Consider the following 27,389-nt stretch of genomic DNA (forward strand, 5'->3'; position numbering starts at 1 on the left):
TCCTTTGCATTGTGTTCGCCCACACCGCCCCCGCAAAGAGCAGTCCAAGTGCATAACTGGAGATGGGCACAGAGGAGGCACTGAATAAACACTTGTGGCTTGATAACCAATCCACGTGGTCCTGGCCCACTTGCTCATCAGATATAAGCTATGGATAATTTCCATTTTTGCCAAGAATCCCACTGACTCCAAGGGACCTAAACCTTTCAAGAGTATCGATGGCTATCTGTGTCCAGACTGCCCTTCCCTGTGTACCCCAACTTCCTGCTGCAGCCACATGAGCCCACCTTACCCCCCAACACACACATGGGCCTTACGGAAGACCCCGAAGGCAGGGCTTCCTGCACTAACATGTCAGATGCACACAAAAGCTCCAGGTATAAGACAGAGTGTGGGATGAGTCTGACAGATCCTTGTGGAAGTGAGCCAGTCTTTTCTCTCCAGATTCTTTAATCTCTTGCCTGGTCCTCTTTCATAATCTCTGATTTCCAACTGTATTTATAGCTTCCTGACTTTATGTCTAATACCAGTTCTCCCCTGCAATACTCATTGTAAATCCACAAGGCTACGTCCAAACGTAGGTCAAAGCTCAAGCCCACACAAGCACTGGACACATAAGATGCTTGAAGGAAGCAGACTCTCGAGTCTAAGAAAAATCAGGAGTGATGGCGACCTGCTCAGATCCATCCAGTTGTGTTCAGGCAGGAAGGTGGGTTGAAAATCCTCACGCTTTTTCAAAAGGAGACAAGTATGTGGGTGCTTATGAAAAACCTCCCAATGTTCAATGTTGGCAGTTCATTCAACATCTTTAAGGGTGGTGCATACAGAATGAAATGCTTCTGTGGACAGCTTCTGGCCTCAAGACAACCCACTGTGAGACACTGAGTCTACCTGAATCTCTGCAGAACAGCTCACTGGGATGGAGGTGAGGTTCTGAGCTTGTCTTGCCGCCCGCCACCACACTCAGAGGCACTACGACACCACTGCCCTAGAAATGGAGTCATCATAGAGCTGCACTTCCTTGAAGGCAAGGATGGTGTTCATTCTGGCTAGATGTCAGAGTGCTACACAGAATGGGAAAATGAAAAATAGAAGCCCCAAATTCTTTGACTTAGTTGCAGCTAGAAACAAAGTTGAAACTAGAGCCCATGGGTCTTGTTGTTGTTTTTTAATGACAAAAACACCGAGATTCAAAAAAAAATTCTTTCTGAGCTATTGACTCAAAAGCTTTGAAATTATAAGACCTGCCACTACATCCTGTTCTGAGGATAAGTGTAAAAGCTAGAAATAGCCTCAAGTGCGCTACCCTGACGACACATAAGGATATAGACACTAGCCAGTGAAGGGCCCTTCCTGGTAGTTTTATACTCATTTGGTTCCCTGTCACTGTAAAACTGAGTTGTCTTCAAGTAGCTTTTCCATGACATTATACTTTAATTACAATAGTTTATACTTATATAATCTTCCACCTTGGGATTACAACACATGTTTACTTGTTTGAACAAAGCCATATTTTCTCAATGAATTTCCGAAAGAGAAAATTGGATTTAAACTGACTCAGCAGGACTTCCCTGGTGGCCCAGAGGATAATAATTCGCCTGCCAATGCAGGGGACATAGGTTTGATCTCATGATCTCACATGCCATGGAGTGGCTAGGCCCATGTGCCCCAACTACTGAGTCCACAGACTGCAACTGCAGAAGCCCTTGGGCCTAGAACTCTGTGCTCCAACACAAGAGAAACAATGAGAATGAGAAGCCCACGTGTGCAACTAAAGGGTCAGCCCCCTCCTCGTTGCAAGAGAGAAAAGCTCGCATGGCAACGAAGACCCAGCACAGCCAAATAAAAAAAAAAATAAATAATTTATTTAAAAAAACACAAGTACATAAATAAATACATTGACTCCCCAGGTTTAGAATATCTGATCCACTGGCCATGCTGTCCTCAATCTAGTTGTCACCTTACAAGTCAAAAAGAGGAGGTGACTACAAGAAAACACTTAAAAATATAATAAGCAGAAATTTTCACTCTTTCCAAATAATAGATTCCAAGCCAGTAGGTTTAGCAGTAGGTCCGGTGTGTTGATGTTTCTAGACAAATTCCCTCTGTGATTCTGTGTCCGCCAAAGTCTGGGAATCAGGCAGAGGGAATGTTCAACTGGGGCATCTAAGGACTTGTTTTGGAAGGACACCAGGAAAGTTACCAACTGGTCCCCTCCACAATACACCTGTTTTTATCGTGATACAGCTCATAGACAATGAAACTCTCTCTCTAAAAGCATCCCTCACAGGGGCTTTTAGTGTATTCACAGAGATGTTCAACCACCATGACTATCTAATTTTAGAACATTTTCATCACCTCAAAAGGACACCCATGAGAAATCACCTCCCCCCCCCTAGACCCTAGAAGCCACACATCTATTTCCTGGGTCTACGGATTTGCCTGTTCTAAGCATTTCATATAAATGGAATCATATGAGACACGGCTTTTCATGTCTGGTTTCTTTCACCTAGCATGATACTTTCAAGGCTTCCCATGCATAAGGCATACACCCACTGGTACTGCATCCCTTTTTACAGCTGAAGAACTTACCAGTGCAAGGATAAGACCAGATTTTTTTTATTTTGGATATTATTTGGGTTGTTTCTGGCCATTATGAAAATGCTGCTATGAACATTCATGTATAAGTTTTTGTGTGGACATGTTTTCAGCTCTCTTGGATAGGTATCTAGGTGTGGAATTGCTGGGTCATGTGCCACACATTCTTTTTTATTTCCTACCTGAACCATTTGCTACTAATTTGTGGTTCCACCTAACAGCCAATAAGTCAACATCTTCAAAGTAACATTTTGTCTTCCTGTCTCCTTTGTCTTTTGATTTTTATGGGACTTCAACTTACTGGCAGTGTGAACGACTGTCTAACCCACTTGGCATTTGCCAAAATTCTAAGAGATTACTGGTATGAAAAACTGCTGAGAAATAAGATGTGTTGTATAATAAAGTGTTACAGTAACATTACAAATTAAAATGAATTCTTGGAAAGGAAAAAATACAACCCCCACAGAAATAGATTAATAGTAAGATTTACAGTCTTGATCAACAGCCTTTACCAAACCAGTCAATCCTAAAGGAAATCAAGTCTGAATAGTCACTGGAAGGACTGATGCTGAAGCTTCAATACTTTGGCCACCTGATGTGAAGAGCTGACTTATCCGAAAAGACCCCGAGACTGGGAAAGACTGAAGGCAGGAGAAGAGGGAAGCAGAGAATGAGATGGTTAGATAGCATCACCAACTCAATGGACATGAACTTGAGCAAACTCCAGGCCACAGCAGAGGACAGGGAAGCCAGCCCATGGGGTCACAGAGTCAGACACGACTGAGCAACTGAAAAATAACAACAACCCTTCCATTAAGAGAGGGTCTGTTAAAGAAAAATTATACAGCCAAAATAAAAAACATGAAAACACACACACAACTAATTCAATCAACTGAATGTGCCAAATAAACGCATCTTTTTAATCTCACATTTGTTCAACACAGATGGATAGATGAAAACAGACTAATGTTTTCAGATGCAGAAGTTTCTTAGGGCAACTTTTATTAACTGAGAATTATCAGAGTTGCTCTCTCTGGGGAGTTAGAAAAGTACCCAATTATTTGTAACAAAGAAAAGCTCAGAGAATGCTTTTAAAAAGTGTTCTACTGGAAAACTGATCCGGAAACTCACATTAGCTCCTGGTGTAATAAAGTTAAGTGGGAATCTACTCATTTAAAGAAAAATTAAAACCAGAAATCAAGAAAAGTGCCGACTATTTGGCAAATGAATCCAAAAGCTCAAATCCTGGTTTAATCCTCCAAGCTGGGCTTGCAAACATAATAAAACGTTTATACACACGAATTCTTTGTCAAAAGAGCTTAAAAACAACTCCCAGCTCTCCTGGGTTTCAGCTGACACTCTCAAAAGACAGTGGCATTTCTCTTAAAAATAAAAGTTATTTCAGATTGTTTTTCTACTAATCCATGAACTCAGTTGTCCTTTTTGCAAATTAAGTCACCACTGCCCATGTTCATCCTCTTGGATATTGAGGCAAAAGGAAAAGACTACAAGACAGAAGATGTAGGCATAGGTTGGCCAGGTAACTGTGACCAAGTCCCTTTACCGCATGGGGGACCCGCCTCCTCATGTGTAAAATGAATGGGCTCTATTTGTTAGGCTGGGGAATCTCAAACGTTTTCTTTTAAAGGCCGGAGAGTAAATATTTTTGGTTTTGTGAGCTATATGGACTATACTCAACTCTGCCATCTTCAGGTAATAACAAACAGCCTTAGGCAATAAGACAATAAGAGAGCACAGCTGTGTTCCAGTAAAACTTTAACAAAAAAAGCTGCAAGTTGTATAAGCCCTGTGGATTGCCTGTACAAGCTGTACAAGGGCTATAGGTTGCCAACCACTGTGTCCAATGATTTGGAAGGATCCCCCTAGGATGACTGTGGAGTAAAAGTCATTGGTCACAGAAAGACTAAACAATCAAGTCATCCAGGTCTGACAGTGGAGAGATGGGTAATGTTGCAGGAGCCTCCAGGTTTGGACTGACATGGAGCTCTTCCTCACATTTCCATTAACTGTCTCCTCTTCCTGTGGTTAGACCTGACCATACGCCTTGGGCTTAGCAGAAGCACCACTCCATGGGAGTGGAATGAAGCTTTCTGAGAGGCTGCTGGGGTTCAGATGATACAACCCCAAAGTTGGGGGAAGAGGCGGAAATAGCTCTCCCAAGTGGAGAAGGATGGCCCATGGGGAACAGGAGCTAAGAAGAAGGTGCACAGAGAAAACCCCTTGCTCTCCCGTGGACTACGCAAAGGCAGGGCTCCTCTCTGCAAACCTTCCAGAGATGTGAACATAGCTGCTGAGCGACCAGTTCACTGTCAGCTCAGGGTTAAGGCTAGCCAGCATCACACAGGGCATCTTCTTTTGCCTCTCTTCCCCTTCTCACCCATCCTCACCACTTTGGCCTTGAAAGTGAAAGGTGTTAGCTTAGCTGCTCAGTCGTGTCAGACTCTGTGTGATCCCATGGTCTGTCCATGGGGTTCTCTAGGCAAGAATTCTGGAGTGGGTAGCTATTCCCTTCTCCAGGGGACCTTCACAACCCAGGGATCGAACCCAGGTCTCCTGTATTGCACACAGATTCTTAACCGTCTGAGCTACGAGGGAAGCCAGCATCACAGGGCATCTTCTTTTGTCTCCCTTCCCCTTCTCACCCATCCTAACCTTTAGGCTTATACCTCCTAAATAAGGTGTTAACACTTAATCCTTGTCTCAGGCTCTGCTTTCTAGAGAAACAGGGCTAAGGTGCCTCCCAAAAGATCCTCGTTCTTTAGAAATGAAAGACAACAGAGCAGTGTAAGTATCAGATTTAGAGTATACGGAAATAAGAAGTCAAATACTGACATACACTAAACAAAACTCATATTGGCCTTCATTGTGTGCAGTGTGCTAAGTCACTTCAGTTGTGTCCAGCTCTTTGTGACCCCTTGGACCACAGCCCACCAGGTTTCTCTGTCCATGGGATTTTCCTGGTAAGGATGCTAGAGTGGGTTATCATGCCTTCCTCCAAGGGATCTTCCCGACTCAGGGATTGAACCTGCGTCTCCTGCACTGCAGTCAGATTCTTTACTGCTGAGCCACTGGGGAAGCCCTTGGCCTTCATTACTGGCTGGAAATACCCCTTCAAAATCCAAATGGTAAAATATATCCCGCACAATATCTAAAAAGTCAGCATCTCTGCAAAAAGAAGACCTGAATACCTAGGACCGTAGCACTGTGAAGTGATTAAACATGCATATCTGGCCTTCCAATTATACACAGAACAAAACAATTTTGTGCTATATTTCTTGAAATGCAACTATCTGTTATACAAATAAGAGGTCTCCCTTCACACTAGTTTAGATTCTTGAACAGGCTAGTTATTAACAAGTCAAAATCCAGAAATTAAACACAACCCTCATTTTTAGCAACTGAGTCAACTCTGGGTGGAATGGAGCACTTTCCAGAACAGCAGAGCATGAACAGCTTCCTGATACCAGAACCCCCAGGGTTCCTGGGCCTGAGCACAGGACCACCCAGCTTGACAAAATGCTTTTGGGAGCCATAAACTGTGAGAAGATGAGGGGAGATGGGGACTTCCCTAAGTCTCATGCTCTGATGGTCTTGCTGAGTTTGGTGGTGTTTTAGTCACTAAGTTGTGTCCGACTCTTGCAACCCCATGGACTGTAGCCTGCCAGGCTCCTCTGTCCATGGGACTTCCCAGGGAACACTGAAATGGGCTGCCATGCCTTCCTCTAGGGGATCTTTCTAACCCAGGTATCAACCTGGGTTTCCTGCATTGCAGGCAGATTCTTTACCAAATGAGCCACCAGGGAAACCCAAGTTTAAGCTGAGTTTGTTTATATGAAAACAAGAGCATTAACTTACCCATCAAAAGTTAGCCATCTGGCCCAACACCATTTATTAAATAGTTTGTGCTTTCTCTAGGGATTTAAAATATCCCTCCACCATGAATCTGATCTATATTTCAGTCTGTCTTGACAATCTTGTCTCCTTTGCCTTTCATGACATTGCCTTTTCAAGGATACCTCCCATCTCTAACAATTCTTTCCAAGCCCCCTCTGTCCCTCCCTCAAGCATGGTTCTTCCGGGCTCTCTTTCTTCTGGAGGCTTGCCCTAGGAGGGAACTCCTGATTTCAGTTCTTTGCGGATTCTGGGCTTCACCCATGATTGTGCAGGTTGGTTCCAGAAAAACAAGGTCAGGCCAAGGGGCAATTAGGGGTGAAATCCATCCTGCTCTCTGCCCGCCATGCTGTGAACCCACAAGACTCCCCAGAGTCGCATCTTTAGCCCAGATGACCTCTGAGTCATGACCCATCCATCCAACATGCGCTGGCCATCTCTCCCTGAATGTTCCCTGGGAACTGCATGCTCAACAGGGCTTCATCTTCTTTCTCCCAAGGCCATTCCTCCCTTGAATCCCCTGTTCTCACCACATGGCTCCAGCACATAAGGCAGAAAAGGAACCTGTGAGTTCTACCTTCCAGGACCTGCCATATCCCTCCTGACATATCCCACCTCCTCTTCTCCAGCCACAGCTGCTGCCGTGGAGCTGACCTCATTACTTCTCATCGAGTCTGCCAGGCCTCTGCTCGCCATCCTCTGACCCCTCACTCTGCAGCACAAGCAAGCCTTCCACAACATTCCGAGATGTCAAGCCAGCGCTCTGAATCCTTCCATCGCTTGCCATGCCCACAGGGCAAAGTCCCAACTCCTCCTCACCCAGAGGAGGTCTTTAGTGAATCAGACTCTCAAGTCCCTCTCTCTCTGCTCCAACACATCAGCCTCCCCCGGCTGACACCACAGCTAGGAACACCTAAGTCAAGTAGCGTTGTCCTTTCAAAGACTGGTCTGATGCCCAGATAAAGCTGGTGGCCCCCTTCAATTAGCCCCCAGATTTCCACGCTAACACCCGCAACATTATTGGTTTCCGGTTTCTCTGCCTTCATCAGACCTTCCATCTTTGAAGGCAAAGACGGCCTCTGCTCTGATTTTGCAACCCCATAGCCCAGCATAGCACAGCAGCCGGCCCTGGGACAATTCCCAGGCAGAAAAATCCTAAATGGATTTGAAAATAAGCAGATTAGCCAGAGCAAGGCAATACAAATGTAAATTGGGCTTTAAACTCCTTACATTTGTATGTGGTGTAAAAACAGGGACAGCATGTCTATTGTACCCCAGCACCCCCTGGGAAAGAAGTGATTAGGGATTACAGGGACTAGGAGAGCTTGGAGCAAAGGAAGACAGACAGGAAGAAGAGGGAAATGGCTCGTGGCGGCTGAGCACAGGGGCTCTGCTTCCCTGGCAGTGGTGCCTGGCTCTGGCCTGAGTAACATGCCGGCAGAGATCCAAGAGTTGGGGCAGAAAGGTGGGTGCAGCCCGTTTGGTGGTGAGGAGACACAAATGCCTCCAGGAGTCAGGGGGTCAGATGAACGTAGGTGTGAGAAGACCGAGAGGCTGCTTTCAGTACCTTCCTGCAGAAAAGGGGGTCAGATTCAAAACTTTACCAAGCAGTCCAAAAGCCAGACAAAACAGGACTGAGGTCCCAGAGAGAATTAGAAAGACATCTGGTCTTCCCAGTCCCTTAAAACTAAAGAGTACAACTTTTAACATGACCCTGAGGGTCTGCACGATCCCTCCAAACATGGCTAATGTTGTCATCATGCTTCCCATCTCGGCTGAAGGGTACCTCCTCCTCCAGGAAGCTTCCCCTGACTTCCCAGGGTCTCTAAGGGACATGCTCTCAAAACACCATGGACTTCTCTCCTTCACAACCCTTCTCACAACTGTAATTAAATTTCGATTCATTTAAAATCTGCTTCTGGGAATTCCCTGGCAGTCCAGGGAACTCGGGGCTTTCACTGCCAGGGCCCAGGTTCAAGCCCCCAGTCAGGGAATTAAGATCCTGCAAGTTGCACAGCCAAAAAATAAAAATAAATTAAATAAAATCTGTTACTACTATAAGAAGATTAGCATTTTGAGAGTCAAGGCTGTTTTTTATTCTTATATCCCAGCATCCAACACTCTGCTTGGAACATATGTGAGGCCCAAAACATGCTTGTTGCATGAACAATTCAATCAACCACACAAATGAAAATGAATTAAACAATGAATGAATAAAACTTGCATGTATATTGCAGGAGGTTTTTCAGCATCCCTGGCCTCTACTCACTGGATGCCAGGACATTCCCCAGTTGGAACAATCAAAATTCTTTCCAGACTTGCTCTCTGGGGAACAAAATTGTCCCTATTGAAAGCCCCTGTTTTCCTGAATTGTTGAGTAGATTAAATAAAATTACTTACGGCTAATTTAACACATTTTGACATGTAATAGGTACATAATAAATGTAATTATTGGATTACTGTGAGCATTTGGGAGAGAATGGGGAGGGGTGAGCAGGGCAGGTCCTACTGGGAATGACAGAGAGCCCAGAGAGGTGTCACCTGCCAGTTTGGCCTGTGGACCAATACATGTTATGTCATCATACAGCTTGGGAACTCCTTAGCCAAGATCAGTGTTTATATTTTTAAATGGTTGAAAAAAGGAGCCTATTTCATGACGTGCAAGCTATTGAAAATTCACATTTCAGGGTCTAAGTCAAGTTTTATCAGAACACAGCTGCCCCTATGGGTTTACCATCATCTATGGCTGCTTTCTGGAGAAGGCAATGGCACTCCACTCCAATACTCTGCCTGGAAAGTCCATGGATGGAGGAGCCTGGTAGGCTGCAGTCCGTGGGGTCGCTAAGAGTCGGACATGACTGAGCGACTTCACCTTCACTTTTCTCTTTCATGCATCGAAGAAGGAAATGGCAACCCACTCCAGTGTTCTTGCCTGGAGAATCCCAGGGACAGCGGAGCCTGGTGGGCTGCCATCTATGGGGTCGCACAGAGTCAGACACGACTAAAGCGACTTAGCAGCATGGCTGCTTTCACATGACAATGGTGGAGTCGAGTAGCTGTGACATTGACCCCATGGGCCTCAGAGCCTAAAATATCTACCACCTGGACTATCAGAGAAAAAGAGTTTGACCCCTGGTCTAGCATCTCTTGTGATCACTATCTTCCAGGACCCAGTGGCATGACATCTGGGCTTCAGAAAAAAGCTGTCTGCCCTGCCTGGTAAAATGCGACCTAACTATCCCCCTAATAAAGAGAGGGCTAGTTGAATGAAGGAGAGCGTATATCAGCAGTGGACTGTTTGTTACGGTTGTTTTTTAAAAATGAGTTGAGATTTTGAGAAAGCTACTTCTACCCCTCTGCTCCTTTGCAACAGGAGCTAATTCAGGACAAGGATGGAGCCAAATTCTTGATGATCTCAGGGTCATATGGCTCAATTTCTGTATTTTACAGATGGGGAACTGCACATAAACACACTCTCCTCCGAAACTTCAAAGTCTGATAATCTGATAGCAGTACAAAGCGGCTCACATGTTTCTTTTGAGGAAGACTCTTTCTGATTAGAATGGTCAGAAGGAGTTCCACTTCCTTTTTTCTAGAAACCCCGGTTAAGTCTTCAACTAGAACACCCCCTTGAGCGGAAGGCCGAGTTGCCAGGAGATGTAAACAAACCAACCACTCCAAGTGGCAGTTTTCAGCTGCTTTCTCTGTTGCTCCCTTAAAACAGCAGCTGGCTCTTCTCTCACCAGGTCCCGACTGCAGGTTCATTAACATAAACCATATCCATGGCCCCGTCAGGTGGGAGGAGGTGGCTGTAGTCAGGTAGGCACAGATGAGGGAAGTGAGGTGTCAACAGGTGCATTCAGGTAAGATTTCACATTCTGCCTTGGCACAGATTCCCACCAAATCTCATTTTCTGGGTTTCCATCCTCTCTGTTTTCTTATAGCAACTGCCCTGGGGTTAAGAGACAGAGCTGATGGCTGGCTTTGCTCTGTCTGGTCCAAGATGACAACCTACACATCACTCTGCCCACCTTGTTATATGGCTCCTACCGCTTCTCCTTCTATGACCCTTCTTGCAGGTCACTCTACGGCAATGAGCTGGGATCCTGGAGTCATTCTGAAGGCTCAGGATGCCCACAATTACTGGGACAAAGAGAAGTGATCTTGACTCAACTTGGAAATGCATGTGGACCTCTCTTGCTGGTTAGAATAAACCCATAAGTAGCCCCAGCCTTTCCCAAAGAACATCCTAAGAAACACCAGCAAGTGAGATACTTCAGGGAAGAGAGCCATGCTGTGTTGAAATCACAGGAAAACCCCACTCTTGTAACCCGTTTGGGTATCAATCAGCACATTCCAAGCTCCCAGAAATCATGCAGTGGCTTAACCTGTTTGATTTGATTTAAACCAGCTGTGGACTACAGATCCTTACAAGATCCCAGCTTGGAAAATATGGTCCCAGACCATGAGGTTGGGTTCCACAAAGATGCCAGGTTACAAAGATGACCCCAACCTTGAAGGACAGGCTTCCCCACCCTGGTTCAACCTCCTGCCACCCAGGCCTGGGGGAAGGAAAGATATCCTGGCAGCCTCTGAGGGAGAGTTCGAAGGAAAGCTCTAAAGCCCAGGAGGTGGAGGAGAGAGGTGCCCCTCCAGACGGACAGGACCCCGGGGGCTGCTGTAAGACGCTGCCCGGAGCAGGACTCACCATTGGTGGCCGTGTTGACATAGTAGCGCCGGCCCTGAGGGGACAAGTAGCTTTGCCAGCCCGGTGGAAGGACAACAGTCTGGCTTTCCTCTCCCGGCGGAGGGGGGACCATTCCAGGCTTCTGTGGAGGAGGAAAGAGAAGGTCACACACGTGTGGCATTTTTGCAGCTGTCTCTCAACCGGGAAGTGAGAGGCAGATGAAGTCTCCCTAGAATGGCTCGACGCTGGTTGGGGTTGGGGGTGGTGTGGTGGCCTACAGGCCTCCCTGGGGGAGGTAACAGGCTACAGGTGTGATTATGGAGGTTGCCTGAGCAATGACGGGTGAAAAGCACTTAGATTTTCAGAACCACCACAGAAGGGACAGCTCCCCCCATAGGATGGGGGGTGGAGATGTGCTCAATGAACATGGCTGGGGTTTCTCTCCTGGGCCCCTAGGAAACCACTCACAGGGATGCTGCACCTGCCTGAGGGGGTGGGGGGTGGGGGGTCACTGGAATCTGAAACTCTCCGGGACCACCAAATAGTTGGTTTTTTTCTAGTCAAATGTCTAAATGGCAGAGAGAACTGGGAAGCTGAGGTGAAACTGGCTTCTTCCTTTCCACAGTATGCACTGATGTGTGGTTTAATTCTTTTAACTAAGCGTGACAGTACTTTTCTTTAAAAATAAATAAATAAGGTCAGAGAAAAAGTACACAACAGAAAAACAAGATAAAGACACAAAGGCTAAACAGAGGTGATTTGTAGTGGTGGGATTATGAGGAATTTTTTATTCTTTTCTTTTTGCTTATCTCTCGCATCTAAATTTTTGTTAATACACACACACAACAAAAAAGTTGTGACCTAAATAAAGAACATTGAAAAATAAGAAAAGAGGGCTCAAGTTAGCCTCTCAGACAATTGCTATTCCTTGTGAAGAAAGTAAGTTGACTAAAATCAGAATTCCAGCCACACGAGGAGAGGTGTGGTGAATTTCTCAGCAAAGCTGGATCCTGTTCAGAAATATTAAAACTCATCAGCTTTTAAGTGCCCTCAGAATCCTCCAGCCATACCAGAAGAGGCAGGTTCTGGTCACTGATGACCACTGTTTGGGAAAATAAGAGATTGAAATTGAGCAGTAGAGACACTCATTTCCCAGACTGCTCTCAGCTTCTCTGAAGCTGCAAAGTCTCATGCTTCTGCTTCCTGCGGTGCCCTGCACACCCTCAGCGGGATGGGATCAATTGTAGTTGCTCTTGGGACTTGGGGTAAACACAGCCTCCCTGTGTCCCTCCGTGGAGTGGTGGTGTATGTTTCATTACAAATGTTCACAGTTTAATTAAAAGCCTTCCCCTATGCCCTAATGGCTTCCGACTCCCACACCTGTTAACTCACAGCACCTCTGACTCTGCAGAAGACTGGCTTCTAGAAGAACTTCCCAGGGCTAGACAGCAGCCAGGAGGCCTCCTCCTCAGCAGAAAATGTCCACTGAGCCCAAGCACACAGCTTTGCATGTTTACCTGGGTGTCCAGACACTGCTTCAGCCCCTCCCAGATTGGAAAGTGGTAAAAACACATGCAAACCCTATGATGAGTATTGTGTTTTGTGTATAAAATATCCCTCCTGCAGGAGATGGGCATGTTGGCTGAGTGGAGGTGGGAGTAAAACAGAGGAGGGTCAGAGGGTTGGCTGAGGAGAGAAACGTTCTTTTGTGGGGGGGCCACACCACGCAGCATGCGGGATCTTAGTTCCCTGACCAGGGATTGAACCCACCCCCGCTGCATTGAAAGCACGGAGTCTTGAAAACCAGACCACAAGGGAAGTCCCAAGAGAGAAACCTTCTAGAACCAGGTTGCTTCTGCTTGACCCAAAGTAACTTATAGAATCCATGAAGAAAGGCCGGATTGAAGCTTGTCTAAATAACCTGGTAAAATGATGAGAGATTTTTAAGAGGTATCAGAAATGGATGTCATCAGAAATACATTGCAGAGGAGAGACAGACCCAGAAGCACAGTGAAAACCAGTCCTCTGGTCTCTGGCTCACCATCCTGACTCAGCCTCTTAGCAGCCACGTGACCTGGGGAAATGACTCAACCAGCTGTCTGTTGCCACATCTGTGAAAAGGAGGGTGGCGATATTAGCCTGGTTGTGGAAGACACCGTGGAAATTAATAACACACTAGCCACCAAGGACAGTACCTGTCACCTGCTGTGTTCAATAAATGGGGGTTCCCAGAGGAAAGGGGAGCCATTCAAGGCTGAGCAAGACCAAGCTTCACAGAGCCTCTGCCTCCTACGATGTGAAGTTCAGGGGCACGTACCTGGCCTCTGCCCCACCGTCACCGCAGATGGAATGTCACCATTCACAGTCACTTCCCTGAAGTTTTTATTTCTAGGACTGCTCAACTTAAAAGGCAAACACAGACCTGCAGGGGAGGCTGGCGGGTTAAGACACTGACTCTCACACTCTGGTGAGACGACCTCTCCTGCGCTGGGCTGGTGGGGTGAGTGAACTGGACCTTCGTGCCTCTGGGTCCCACCTGTGAAACAGCATCAGTGATGCCTGTCCTGTCTCCACAGCTGCGTGGTGCTGTTCTCTTTAGAAGGACTAGTGAACTCGCCTAACTCTGTAGGGTCAGAAGAAGCCCGAGTTTCCATCTGAAGACACTGATGACCAAGGAGGGGCCATGACCGCTCTGAGGTTGCCCCCATCCAGGAGATGCAGGGCCCTCTGGAAGGTACCTGGAGAGGTCTCCTGGATGCTGAGCCCAGAAGGTAGGGGTGCTGAAAGAGGGGACGGGGGCACCTGGGCCAACATGGCAAAGATGGTCTCCACCTCCCCTCTAACATGGCCACGGGGCCCCGCTCCGCACGCCATCTGGCTGTGTTCTGCTTCCACCTCCCACCCACAAGGCAGGCACAGTTCCCTTGTTGTCTCCCTTCTTCCAGAGAGAAGTCCCTCCTGTTAGCTGGTTTAAAGTAAGTCAGGAATCAAAGATGTGCGGACAACTGGGTATATCAAGAGAACTGAAAACAGCGCTCAAACACAGACTTGTATACACATTCACAGCAGCAGCATCTACAATCGACGACTGGTAGAAACAACCCAAGTATCTGTCAACTGATGAACAGACCAACAAATTCCCCTCTGTTCATGGGATTCTCCAGGCAAGAATATTGGAGTGGGTTGCCATTCCCTTCTCCAGGGGATCTTACTGACCCAGGGACTGAACCTGGGTCTCCTGCACCGCAGGCAGATTCTTTACCATCTGAGCCACCAGGGAAGCCCATGTGTATCCATAAAAAGGAAGATTTGGTCATCCAAAGGAATAAAGTATTGATATACATGACAACACAGACGAACCTTGAAATGATGCCATGTGAAATAAGCTAGCCACAAAAGGCCACATACTGTATGATCCTATTTCAATGAAACATCCAGAATAGAAAAATCCTTAGAGATAGAAAACAGATGACTGGTTGCCAGGGGGTTGCGGGGAGGGGAAAACAGGTACAGGGACTCCTTTTTGGGCATGATGAGAATGTTCTGGAATAGACAGTGGTGATGGTTGCACAAAACTGAGAATGTGTATGTGTCACTGATGATAACTTTTATGTTAGGTGTATTTTTTTCTTTTAATTGGAGTATACTTGCATTGCAGTGTTGTGTTAGTTTCTGCTGTACACCGAAGTGAATCAGCTGTATGTATACATACATCTCCTCCCTCTGGGCCATCCCAAGCCCACCCCTCTAGGTCATCACAGAGCACCCAGCTGAGCTCCCTGTGCTTTATTCAGGTGGCGCTAGTGGTAAAGAACCCGCCCGCCAATGCAAGAGACACAGGTTTGATCCCTTGGTGGGGAAGATCCCCAGGAGGAGGGCATGGCAACCCACCCCAGTATTCTTGCCTGGAGAACTCCATGGACAGAGGAGCTTGGTGGGCTATGGACCACAGGGTTGCAGAGAGTCGAACGCACGCACACAGGTACAGGTGTATTTTAACACACACACACACACACACACACACAGAGTTGGCCTTGCCACCTGCAGGCCGTCATTTAAGTGGCCCAAACCACCATTATCTTCTTGTGGTTGCAGAGGGCCAGGCCTCCTGGGAAAGCTTCCCCAGAGCAATCAAGAGGATTCAGCATGAGGAACTACCCAGTAATTAAGGTCTCTGCCAAACCTATACTTCTAATTAGTTTCCTTCCAACTTAAATCCTTCCCTTCCCTTCCCTAGTCCTGTGGCTTCTCCCCTTCCATTTTAGCAGCTCTTTCCCATGGGAATAGGAACTAGAAGCAGGGGTGAAGGGTGAGGTTGGGGGCCACACCTACAATGAAGATGATCAGAAGAAGTGGGAATCAGGGGAGATGAGACCAGTTTCCTCCAACTCAGAAATTCTTAACCTCATGCACAGCACAGCTTTGTGGGAATCAGGAAATACCGCCTCTTCTCCAGATGGGCTGGCCCCGAGTGCAAGGCTGGGTTTGGCCTCCCTTGACCTCACCTCCTCCCAACCTGGGCCCCCTTGTTCAGTATAGAACCTGCTCAACGGTATATGACAGCCCATCCTCTGAGAATCTAAAGCAAATTTTGGCTCTTCTGCCCCCCACCCTTCAAATGAAGACACGTGTCTACCTACTCACTCATCCTATTTCCTATGGAACATGCAGAGGTTCCAGACGACTTCAGAAGCCCAGTCTAGAAGGTCCTCAAGAAACATCTGGGCTCGGACCCCACCAGCAATCACCTATAATGACTTCCACTGCTTGCACCAAGGACTGAGCCAGGTGCCTCACACACTCATCTTCAATCATCACCACAAGCCTGCTGCAGAGATGCCATTTTCTTCCCCCATTTTAAAAGGAGGAATCCGAGACTCAGAGAGTTTAATATGTCACCCAAAGCTGCACAGCTAATTAACTGGTGAAACCAAACTTTACAGTATCAGCTTTATTCGAGAGATTTCCATCCAGTAACTCAGATCCTGGCTACCCTCAGCCCATCTCTCCCCAGCTGTCTGTGATCAGCTTCGAATCTTCGCCTGGACCACCTGACATTCCAGATCCCACTCGAGGAGGACGGCACCCCAGCCTGATCCTCCTGCCTGTCTCACGGTCTCCAAACGAACATATGCCTCCCCAGGAGATGTGCAGAAATATCACCACCCACGTGCAAGCAGTCACGTTCCCCGTCTGTGGGCTGACTTCCTTGTCTCCTTACTTAGAACAACACAACAGAAGAAAATTTTCCTCTTAGTAATGGCTACTGATTCCCCCTTGGGGTGGGACGGGGAGAGGGGCAGAAGAGCAGGTGAACAAAGGGAAGTCACCCAGAGATTAAAAACAAATCCCCGCTACAGCAGTGTTTCTCAAAGTGTGGTCCCTAAGACACCCCATCCATCACCTGGGATGTGGGTTAAAGTACAGATGCTGGAGTCCTGACTTCAAATCAACCTTGAGCCTGGGAAGCTACCTTTTAACATGTTATCCTTAAGTCTCATGCTCAGTGAACTCAGAAGAGAGGGTCTGCAGCTTTCCTGAGAGGGAGTGATGGAGAGAAACGATCACTTCTTAAATCAAAACTGGGAACAGAAAATTAACAATTTATAAAAAGACAGTGTTTGGCTTCCTGGCTATGTATGAAAGAAAAGACTCCTAGCCCCTAGCCCAGACCCTTCAGAGAGACTATTTTAAGAGAGACCCAGTCTCCCTCTGCAGCCTCCAGGCAGTACAAACCCCAACACTCAGCTCCCGGTAGCCTCAAGTTCAACCCGGGACTCCTCGCCCTTCAGGAGACTTGCAGGAGCATCTTGCTCTTACCTTCCACAGATGTGAGCAGATGGTCCTCACTGGTGGTAACGGGTGGTCGTCAGACACTCGATTTTGTAGTCGGATCAGACGGGTTTAAGGTCCCCCCATTCCACGTCTTATCACACCCCAAACCCAGAAGCAATAGAAGAGCTAAAGAAAGGCATATCCAGGAGCCCCCACCCCCCTACACCCAGATCTATATATAACAGTGCTGAAGTTGTCAGCCTAACGAGCCACTTTCTGGCAGTCCTGTTGCCATGGCAATGACTGCTAATGAGCCCAGAGCTGTGATTGGCACTGCCTGAAGGCTTCTCCACAAAGAACTCTGCAGCAAGTTCTCCTTTCTCAACCACACGGCCAGCTGGGACACCTGGGGGCAGCCGAGACATGGCCAGGGGTGCCTGGGAGCCACAGGTCCCGGGAACCACTTTGTTACAGGTGCGCCCAGAGCAGTCCTGAACCCAACGGCCCAGAGCGGCCTCTACTGTCACTCAACATGGGCCAACCAATTAGAGACAGGGCTGCAAAGGAGCCACCAAGAGGACCAAGACCTGGTCGGGCCAGAGACTGGAGACTCAAGTCCAGCCCACGCCTTCTGCTGACATGTGTTCAGGGTGGAGAGAGCCCCACACAAAGCTGGGAACGGCTACCCAAGGAAAGAGCATCTTTGGCTATGGGTTAAGAAACCAGGCATGAAGTGGGGCCCCACCTTCCACACTGCTGCCGCCAGCCCACAGGCTGTGTCTACGAGAATTCTTGGCACCTTGCCTCTATCTCACAGGTGAAAGTATTGCTCTCTCTGGCTCTGGCAGCCTTTCTGTCCATGGAGAGCAACTCACAGACACTAACTGGGGAGGAAAGGGGGACCCATGACAACAGCACAGGGCATTCTGGGAAGTGTAGTCCTCACAGTACTTTTATAGGCTGGTGGGAAGAGGATGGATGTTGACAGCATGTTCATGGTCTTCGAGTGGATCTTCTAGGGGTTAGAGATTTGGAGACCTGGCCAGAGTGAAGGGGAGGAGGAGGAAGAGGCAGAAGAGGTGGTGGAGAAGGAGGCGGCAGAGGGGAAACAGGTGGAAGCAGAAGAGAGGCCACACAAGAAAGAAACATTCAGGAAGGCAAGGCCACGTCCATCTTGTTCTTACCTTTACTCTAAGCTCAGCATTCAGAATATTGGATGGATGGATGGACAGATAAATGAACGGAAACTGGGAACTGTAACAGAAACTAGGCTTCAAACAGATTTGAGAGGCTTTCTCACTAAACAAGTAGAGAACAGCAGTCCAAGCACTGTATGTGCCAGTGGTAAAGAATCCACCTGCCAATGCAGGAGATGCAAGAGATCTGGGTTCAAATCCCGAGTTGGGAAGATCCTCTAGAGAAAGGAATGCCAACCCACTCCAGAGGAGCCTGGCAGGCTATAGTCAACGGGGTCACAAAGATTGGGACATGACTGAGCATGCACATGCATGCGTGCACACGCGCGTGCACACACACACACACCCATGAACACATCCCAGCTCTTCATGGATCTGACTGAACAGACTATTCAAGTACAGGGAGGTGGGGAGACCAGATAATACAGTGTTTTTTCAAGTGTAGGAAATAAACTGAGGAACAGCATCCGGAAGCCTCAGGAGCAGCACAAATTTCTACTCATGAGCTCATCTGATCTCCAGAAGAAAAATTCCAGGAAACCATTGAGTGACCACAAAAGAAGGCAGGAATGTACAGCATTTATGCTACAAAAGTCATAAGGAGAGAACAAACTAATGAAGAAAAGGCAAATTTGTTTAAAAAAGTGATATAAAAAAGGGACAGAATGTGCTCAAAACTGTACGGAAAATTAAAAGATAGTGACAGAAGGAACAGCCACACTGGTTGCAACAGAATATAAAATCAGTATTGCAAAAAGGGAAAAAAAAAAAAGAATCAGTTATGGACAAAACAAACTGAAGATTTTTTTTTCCCTCCCGGAATGCAAAAGGAAATGGGAAAACATGAAAACGGAATCAACAGAAGAGCAGGCCAAGGTGCTAGGTATTCCCGAGGAAGAAGCTAGAACAAAAGCCAAAACAGAAAAGAAACTATAAACAAAGATTTCTGGGGTTGGGGGAAAACTTTCCTCAGCTCAAAGAAGACACACAGGAAGGTCCTGTACTGCTCCAGGCAAAATGGGATTTCAAAGCCCAACAACAAGCCGACACCGTCTAACAACACATTTACACAGCAACGAAAGGATAAAGTCCTACAACCCTTTAAGTGGGAGGAGGAGGAGGAGGGTGTCTCCAGTAAAGGAGCATAAATAAAGTGGCCCTCAGCTCCTCTGTGACCACGATTCCAAAGACACCTGTGGATCGTTATGCAGAAGATGCTGAGGCCATTCTATGTGGCCACTATGTCACATGTCCCTCACTATGTCACTTTGCCTTTCACGAACGGAATCGCTCAAAATACATCGCTCTACCAATAAAGGCTCAGGATGTTTACCAATCAAGTGCTTAAAAGGTGCACTCCAACTCCTTGTCTGCATCAGCTACCTTCCACAATCCCCCCACTGAACCTGCCACTGTTCTCCATCCACCATGCTGCTAGAGGAAGCCTCACACCGTGGGTGAGACTGGTACCGCTCTGAGAAGTGAACATCAGTGCCATGGGGGCTCTCTCCCGGCACCCACAAAGCTGCCAGCCCTGGGCCCGGAGGCTGAACTACTTTGAGCATTGCAGACTGTCTCCTGAAGACTTAGTGAGGGTCCCGGGAACTCTGAATATCCATCAGCAAGCCCCCACCCCACCCTCCACCCAGTGCCTCCCTGGGGGCCCATCAATTCACTGGGCATGTTTCTTAGGACTAAATAGGCAGAGGACACAGAACAATCAACTCTGTATTTTCTGACCCTGAAAAGGAAGGGAGTGATCTGGTGAACCAGGAATTTTGATGAACACAATTACAATGTAGCCCATGCAAGGGTACAGGAAGTCAACTCTCACAGGAAAACTTGCTCAACTGGAAACCATGGGGTCTCCAGCAGGGCAAGGATGGATGAAAAGCTTTGCAAGCAATACCACAAATTATGAGAATGAATTGGATGAATGAACCCTCCAGGTTCAGAGGCCACTTCATGGCCTTGCAGTGTCCGGGGGCCAAGCAGTAGAGAGTAAGAAGGAACGGATAGTGTTGGAAGTGGCTTCTGTACCAGCCCTGCACACATTCTTACATGAGCCCCACTTCACCGACCCTGGAGGAAAGACATTATTGTTGCACCTTCCACACAGATATAAACCAGAAGAGTCAATTAACAGGGTTTTAGAAAAGACAATGAAAGAGATGGGGAATTCTGAACGGCTGGTACTTTTCCTGGGGCACCATCCAGTATGGCTGGGATTTGAGAGGGGCTCACTCCTCAGAGTCTCCTGGGAGAATCTCCACATTGACTGAACAGCGTCAACGTGCCACTGAATATCACAATCCCTCTTGCTGCTTACAGACGAGTTTAGGAGCAGGAAACCAGAGTCCTTGTGGCCATGCTGAGGGCCACATGGTGGGGAGGAGGGGGATGGGGGTTCCTGTGGGTGCTCCTGCAGTATGGAGAATGCTCCAGGAGTAAGACAGAAGCCACAGTTGTATCCCCTCCTTGGAGTCTGGAGGGGCTTGGGGAACCCCTAACGCCTGTCTCATGTCTCAGGTGTGTCTCATCCTGATGTTTCCGCGCTCTAAAGGACAAGGTGGTGAGCTCCCGGCAGCCGGTTCTAACTTCTGAGCAGGAAAAACCCAAGTGATTCTGCTCCCCAGCTTGTGATTCACAGAGACATTTTATTCAAACTCAGCTTCCTGATGGGCTGTTGAGAATGTCGGCTCCCTTCCTCCCACCCCTCCCCTGACAGATTAAAAATAGCAGGGGCTGTTCTGAGATCCTACCTCCACTTTGGGAGCATCAGCAGAAAACACAGGGGTCCAGGCTTAGAGAGGCTGCGTTCCCAGGCAACGAGCTGTAATTCACGTGGTCCCCTTTGCCTCCCTGGACTTCTTTCTCTTCATCTGTGAAACCAGGGGTTATGAGCCCTCAAACACTGGGGTTCTACACCCCAAGGAGCATCTTTCATAACAGAGGCCAAAACTGCCATGAGGGAAATCTCAAGGCATTTAAATGACTGGCGCGAACTTGCAAAAGCCTCCACCACATAAACAAGAGAGATGGCAGAAACCTCCTGAAGAGGAACATAAATGTTCATGAAACTCCCCTCCACCCCTTTTTATGCACAATTTCCCCCCAAACTCCTTTGGGCTCCAGAGGCAGAGATCTGAAACTCCTTTGATCTAGAACTACTGCTTCATTCTTGCAGACTAGGGATTGGTGGGAAAGAGAACAGTGAAGTGATTAACAGCAATTGGAAATCATTAAATTTATGCCTAGGACTTCCATGGTGGTCCAGTGGTTAAGACTTCACCTTCCAATGCAGGGAGTAGGGGTTTGATGCCGGATTGGAAGGAAGATCCCAAATGCCTCGTGGGGGGTGGGGGGCAAAAAAAAAAAAATCAACAACACAAAACAGAAGCAATATTGTAACAAATTCAATAAAGACTTTTAAAACCATCCACATTAAAAAAAAAATTCTTTAAAATAAAAATTTATGCCTAAACTTCCCAGGGGACTCAGTGGTAAAGAATCTTCCTGCCTAGCAGGAGACACAAGAGATGTGAGTTTGATCTCTGGGTGGGGAAGATTCCCTGGAGAAGGAAATGGCAACCCACTCCAGTATTCTTGCCTGGGAAATCCCACAGACAGAGGAGCCTGGCAGGCTGCAGTCTACCAGGTCGCAAAGAGTCAGACACAACTTAGTGACTGAACCGCAGCAGTTGGATAACTGAATTGTGGGCAATATACCTGAAACCTCTGTGGGGAGACTGAACCCGGAATTCTCCTTTTTCTGCCACAGGTCACTGTTCTAGCCTTTTCGTGGCTGTAATGTCTCTATGTTTCAGAGGAAGGAGTTGGGGTAAAGTTTAACACTTCCCTTAGATGAGATGGTTGGATAGCATCATCAACTCAACGGACGTGACTTTGAGCAAACTCTGGGAGATAGTGGAGGAGAGGGAAGTGTGGCTGCAATCCATGGGGTTGCAAAGAGTTGGACACGACTTAGGAACTGAATGACATAGTTGTAAAGGATCTCAAAATGCATCCTAGAAGAAGATCCGGGGGTGGGGGGGAAGGCAAAAAAAAAAAAAAAATCCCAGATTTTCTATACTACTTTATAATGACATCAATTATCCCATTCTAGAAGGTACTTTTGCAGGACATTTGAGGCTCATCCACATGCAACACCCTCCCTAGGGAGCTCCTAGTAGGGTGAAGGCCCTTCTAGATGATGCCAAGTCCAGTTTCCCTTCTCAAAGTAAAAAACCTGGGAAAAAGAGAATTTTGCCAACACTTGGTATTGGAAAGGGAAAAAATAAAGGAGAAAAAGAAATATAGCCTTCCTTCAGTATTAAGGTGCAAAACCCTAAAATACTTTATGCCGTTCCTGGCACTCTTATAAGTTGTTAAGACTCTGAAGAAAACCCCATAATCAAGTTTCCCAAGCATTCTGTTCTGTTCAAAATGTATTTTAGAAGCTCAGAAGTAAGTCAGGGAGTTGAAAGTCGCTAGTCCGGGCAGTCAGAGGCTTGGGAACCTCATGAAAAGCAGCCTGCCTGCCAGAAAAGGAGCTTCAAAGACAGGTGACACAGTTGCTGCCCACAGCTGCTCTGGGGCAAAAGCGGGCTTCCTCCGGGAGAGTTAGTGCTGTCTAAAAGGGAGGCAGAGTAGAGCTCACCAGGGCACAAAGGGGAGGGTCTCTGATGCTCTGTCTGTGGCCGAGATCCAGATGATCCAGCTTCATGGATGCTGCTCTCAGGACCACAGGGACCAAAAGGAACCTGGGGTGACCAGTCTTCTCCCCGTAGGGACGAATTCCAGTTACTCTGCAGTGCCAACCACGTGTGCTCCCAATGGTTTCAATCAAACACTTCCAACTCTGTGAACTTGTTCCTGGTGATTCCTAATGGGCTCAGAACCATGAGCACCAGAGGGAGATTAAGGCTAAGAGGGGCTGCGACTGTTACTGTGAGTCAGAAGGGGTGTGATTCCAACCAACCCAAGTCAGCTGCCATTTCTGGAGCCTCAGCTCCTGGTGCCTATGAAACTAGACAAGTGGGACATCCGAGGACATGGCTGTTGAGGTTTGGAGTCTACCACCGCTCTCGGGGCATCGTGAATAGAATATGGACCCAGCACGGCCACTGTCTTGCTGTGAGATCTTGAGCAACATACTTCATCTCTGCTGGTACGGAATTTCCTCATTTCAAGAATACGGAAGTTGGACAAGATGGTCTCCAGGGCTGAGTTTGTTTCCGCTTAAAATATACAGCCTGATGCTCAACAATCCTAGATGTTAGTGTAACTCTTTGAGGGATGTGCCGTATTTGTAGGAGGGAAAAAAGTCATGTTCAAGGGTACACATGGGATTCAGAGGTATGAAAGCCTGGAACGCTGCCTTAACCTCAAACACCTGCGCTTGTGCCTCGCTGCCTCGGAGTTCAGTGATTCTGCCTCTCACCGTGGGACATTCTAGTGAGTTATGTCCTGATGGCCCATGTCCGCCCCTTCCCTGTCACTCTTACAGCCACACATGGTTGCTCTCTGTTTTGCCTAAAACCAGACATCCACCTGGTGTCCTGAGATTCTAGACATCAGAAGTTAGAATTCGCCCCACACCCAAGGCAGGCTCTGGAAAAACAGTTCTGAACCTGCCGGCAGACAGTGGCCTCTGCTCACCACTCACTCTGTAACCTGCCAATGGCTGGTGCCCCACACACCTCGTTCTCTTGCCAAGAGCTTTACCGGGCTCCTCCCCGCTCCCTGAATGCCCTTCAGTGTTCATCTCCTTGCTAATCCCTTCTTCCCTGTAAACCTCCCTGCTGCCACCCACAGACATGACCAGACCCGCCCAGCGCTCTGCAGCCAGGTCCTGAGCGACGGTAACTGTCGGCCCTGGACTGACAGTGTCTGGGTTCTTTACAACGGTCCTTCTCCAAGTGTGGTCCCTCAGCCAACAGCTGGGGAGTCCTCTGCGAGTTGGTTAGAGACACAGGGTCCTGGGCCCCACCCTAGAGCCAGGCTCTCCATTGCGAAGGTCCTGGGGCAATTCAGATGCACTTTTGAAACCAGGTCACATGACCAGTCAGAGGCCAACTAGCATCATCTCTCCTCCTCCTTACAGGTGCAAGACCCTATCAGAAGTCATGCCAAAATCAGAGATGCTGGTTCTGACCCAGTCAGGGGGGTAGAAAGTACTGGAGGAACATCCATCATCTTTAGGGCGGTCACTGCAGCGGCCACCAAGCTGGACAGAAGCAACGAGCCCAACCTGGAATCCTAGTGTCAACACTGGCTTAAATGGGCAGACACCCAACTACCTTCTGGGGACCTGTATCCTTTAATGGACTTTTATTGCCCACTGTCCCAGCTGGAGCTGGGTCATGGAGTAGGGGGTTGGGGGGTGGGCAGAAACCAGGATGTGGGAGAAGTTAGGCAATGGAGGCAAGACCTGAACTCTAATCCCCATCATAGAAAAACTCACGTCATCACACTGTTTCTCCGTCACACTGAACTAAACTGCCTTCCCAGGTAGCAAGATGGAGGCAAGACTTCCTTTCCCCCAACAAACATTCCCTTTTCCGTCTTTTCCCCCTCCTTCCCAGCTTTCTCAAACATCAGCCCATACCTTCCCTTCCCCCCATCACTCTGGCCTCAGACCCATGAAAGGTGCCCCTGACACTCCAGACTTGTAAACTCAGCATTTGGGAGCCTGTATTTCAGAGAGTTCTCAGAACTGCCTCTCTGCAATGACGAACTCATCCCAGAAACATGCACAGAAAAGCCAGCTGCTGACACATTGGCAGGTGAGAGGGATCGAGTCTTACCATCGGAGGCGAGCTCATCTTCTCTGGGGGCTGCTAACTCAGGATCCTGTGTGAGGTCTCCGGGCTGCCAGCTTCCTCACCATGGGCCCCCTATGCAGGAAATGAGGCCCAGGCGGGCAGCTACCCCAGGGTCAGGGCTCCGAGCAGCCCGGAGGATGTTCCTGTGGCTTTTCACACTGCTGTTCTTTCACAAAGAACCCACTACATTGCACAGTTCCTTCCAAATCTGCTCCAGCGCTTGTGAGGAAATTAACGATGCATTCTGGACTTTCCAGATGCAAAGGGTCTGGAGGCTTGCTTGCTTTCTTCTTTTTTTTGCACTCTCTCTTTTTCCCCTTTCTCAGCTAAAAAAAAAGTTGGCTGAGGTCAGGACACACAATGGCCAAGCCTGTGTCACTGACCAGTTGCCTCCCACCCCCAGGCCTGTGGACAAGAGCTCCTTTGTCCACTGTATTTTAGGCGGGACTCCCTGGGTCTGCCCAGGCCCTGCAAGGGAATGTTCCGCCAACTTCTTCCCAAACCGAAGTCACGGCTCTGGCCCCGGCTCCGGCCCCAGCTGTGCAAACCCAAGGCCAGATAAAAACCAACGTAAAAAGGATGGAGAATGCCCTCCCAAAGAACCATAGTATTACACCCGTCCAGGGCTGAAAAGCTACAGCTCCCAGAGAAACAAGACGAGGGCCCTCTGCCTTCACTCTGCCCTTGACACTACCAAACCTGGACAGACAGAGGATAAAAGAGGAGGCGATGCCAGGCATCTCAGACGAAAACAGCCTGGGGACCAGAGATCTGTTGGTTTCATGTGAAGAAAGGACTGGACTCCGAGAGCAACACTGTCTCCAACAATGACATGCGTTTGGCAAGGACTTGGCACCTTTGGTGAATCTTCCCTGTCACTCCGCTTACAAAGCTTTTTGGAACAGCTGAAGGTTTAGCACTTACAAATGCCCTGCCTTTCTGGGTTCGCTTTCAGATGCAAATCTTAGGGATTTCAGAAACTGATTCTTGACATCGAAGTAAATATGGTTTTCCGGAGGGACTGAGGTCCCAAGGACTGGGTCAGTTCATATCAGTTCAGTCGCTCAGTCGTGTCCAACTCTTTGAGACCCCATGAATCGCAGCACGCCAGGCCTCCCTGTCCACCACCAACTCCCAGAGTTCACCCAAACTCATGTGCATCGAGTTAGCGATGCCATCCAGCCATCTCATCCTCTGTCATCCCCTTCTCCTCCTGCCCCCAATCCCGACCAACCTAGACAGCATATTAAAAAGCAGAGATATTACTTTGCCAACAAAGGTCCGTCTAGTGAAGTCTATGGTTTTTTCAGTGGTCATGTATGGATGTGAGAGTTGGACTATAAAGAAAGCTGAGCACAGAAGAATTGATGCTTTTGAACTGTGGTGTTGGAGAAGACTCTTGAGAGTCCCTTGGACTGCAAGGAGATCCAACCAGTCCATCCTAAAGGAGACCAGTCCTGGGTGTTCACTGGAGGGACTGATGCTGAGGCCGAAACTCCAATACTTTGGCCGCCTCATGCGAAGAGCTGACTCAATGGAAAAAAAGAACTGAGTGGTTTCCTGTAAATCATCACTTCTTCTCTCAAACACATGAATGAAGTGTCTAAGCAGGAGGTTTCAATGCCCACCCTTGGTTGGGGCTGGGACATCAGTACTATTGACTAGGGACACAGTCTGATCAAGGTCATGTCTTTTCTGGTTCACTGCTTACTAGCTGAGACACACAGGGCAAGACCTCTAAGCTTTGGTTCCTTCAACTGTAAAAGAGAGAGAGTACCTCTCCCAAAAGGTTGTTGTGAGGATTCAAAGGGGAAGAGAATCCATGTAAATACTTAGCACAGTGCGGGGGAGATGTGAGTTATTACTGTTGATGTTGTTACTATCAGCAGGGGCTGAAGGAGTCCGCGCTACAGCTTCCCTGGACACAAAAGGTTTAGACTCAACAACAAAAAACAAACAACCCGATTTTACAAGCATATCTCTCTAAAGAAGATACACAAATGGCCAATAAGTGAGTGAAACGACATTCATGTCTCTAGTCATTAGGGAAACAGGGAAATGCAAATTCAAACCACAATGAGATAACACCTGTTGGGCTTCCCTGGTGGCTCAGATGGTAAAGAATCTGCCTGCAATGTGGGAGACCAGTGTTCAATCCCTGGGACAGGAAGATTCCCCTGGAGAAGGAAATGGCAGCCCACTCCAGTATTCTTGCCTGGAGCATCCCCTAGACAGAGGATCCTGGCGGGCTACAGCCCATGGGGTCACAAACAGTCGGACACTACTGAGCACATGCATGCACGCAGTCTAGATATGGGCTATATCTACATATGTAAAATGGTCCCAAACCAGCCACTAAAAGAAGTGAGCACATATCCAGAGGTGAGGGTCCTC

General features: G+C 47.9%; 1 protein-coding gene across 7 annotated transcripts in view; it reads right to left on the minus strand.

Annotated features, from left to right (window-relative positions):
- Positions 1 to 27,389, minus strand: part of GAS7 (growth arrest specific 7) — a 210,456-nt gene that overhangs the window by 70,923 nt on the left and 112,144 nt on the right. For 3 of the 7 annotated variants that reach the window (XM_019981774.2, XM_019981775.2, XM_019981777.2), the window contains exon 2: positions 11,219 to 11,339. In XM_019981774.2, coding sequence (XP_019837333.1) covers positions 11,219 to 11,339 — 121 coding nt within the window. Of the gene's footprint in view, positions 1 to 11,218; positions 11,340 to 17,017; positions 17,150 to 20,930; positions 21,192 to 24,977; positions 25,440 to 27,389 lie in introns of those variants that run through there. The other 4 variants (XM_019981776.2, XM_070774339.1, XM_070774338.1 and 1 more) reach the window with 4 other exon arrangements.

This window comes from Bos indicus, chromosome 19 (assembly GCF_029378745.1).
Source record: "Bos indicus isolate NIAB-ARS_2022 breed Sahiwal x Tharparkar chromosome 19, NIAB-ARS_B.indTharparkar_mat_pri_1.0, whole genome shotgun sequence".
Classification (NCBI taxonomy): domain Eukaryota; kingdom Metazoa; phylum Chordata; class Mammalia; order Artiodactyla; family Bovidae; genus Bos; species Bos indicus.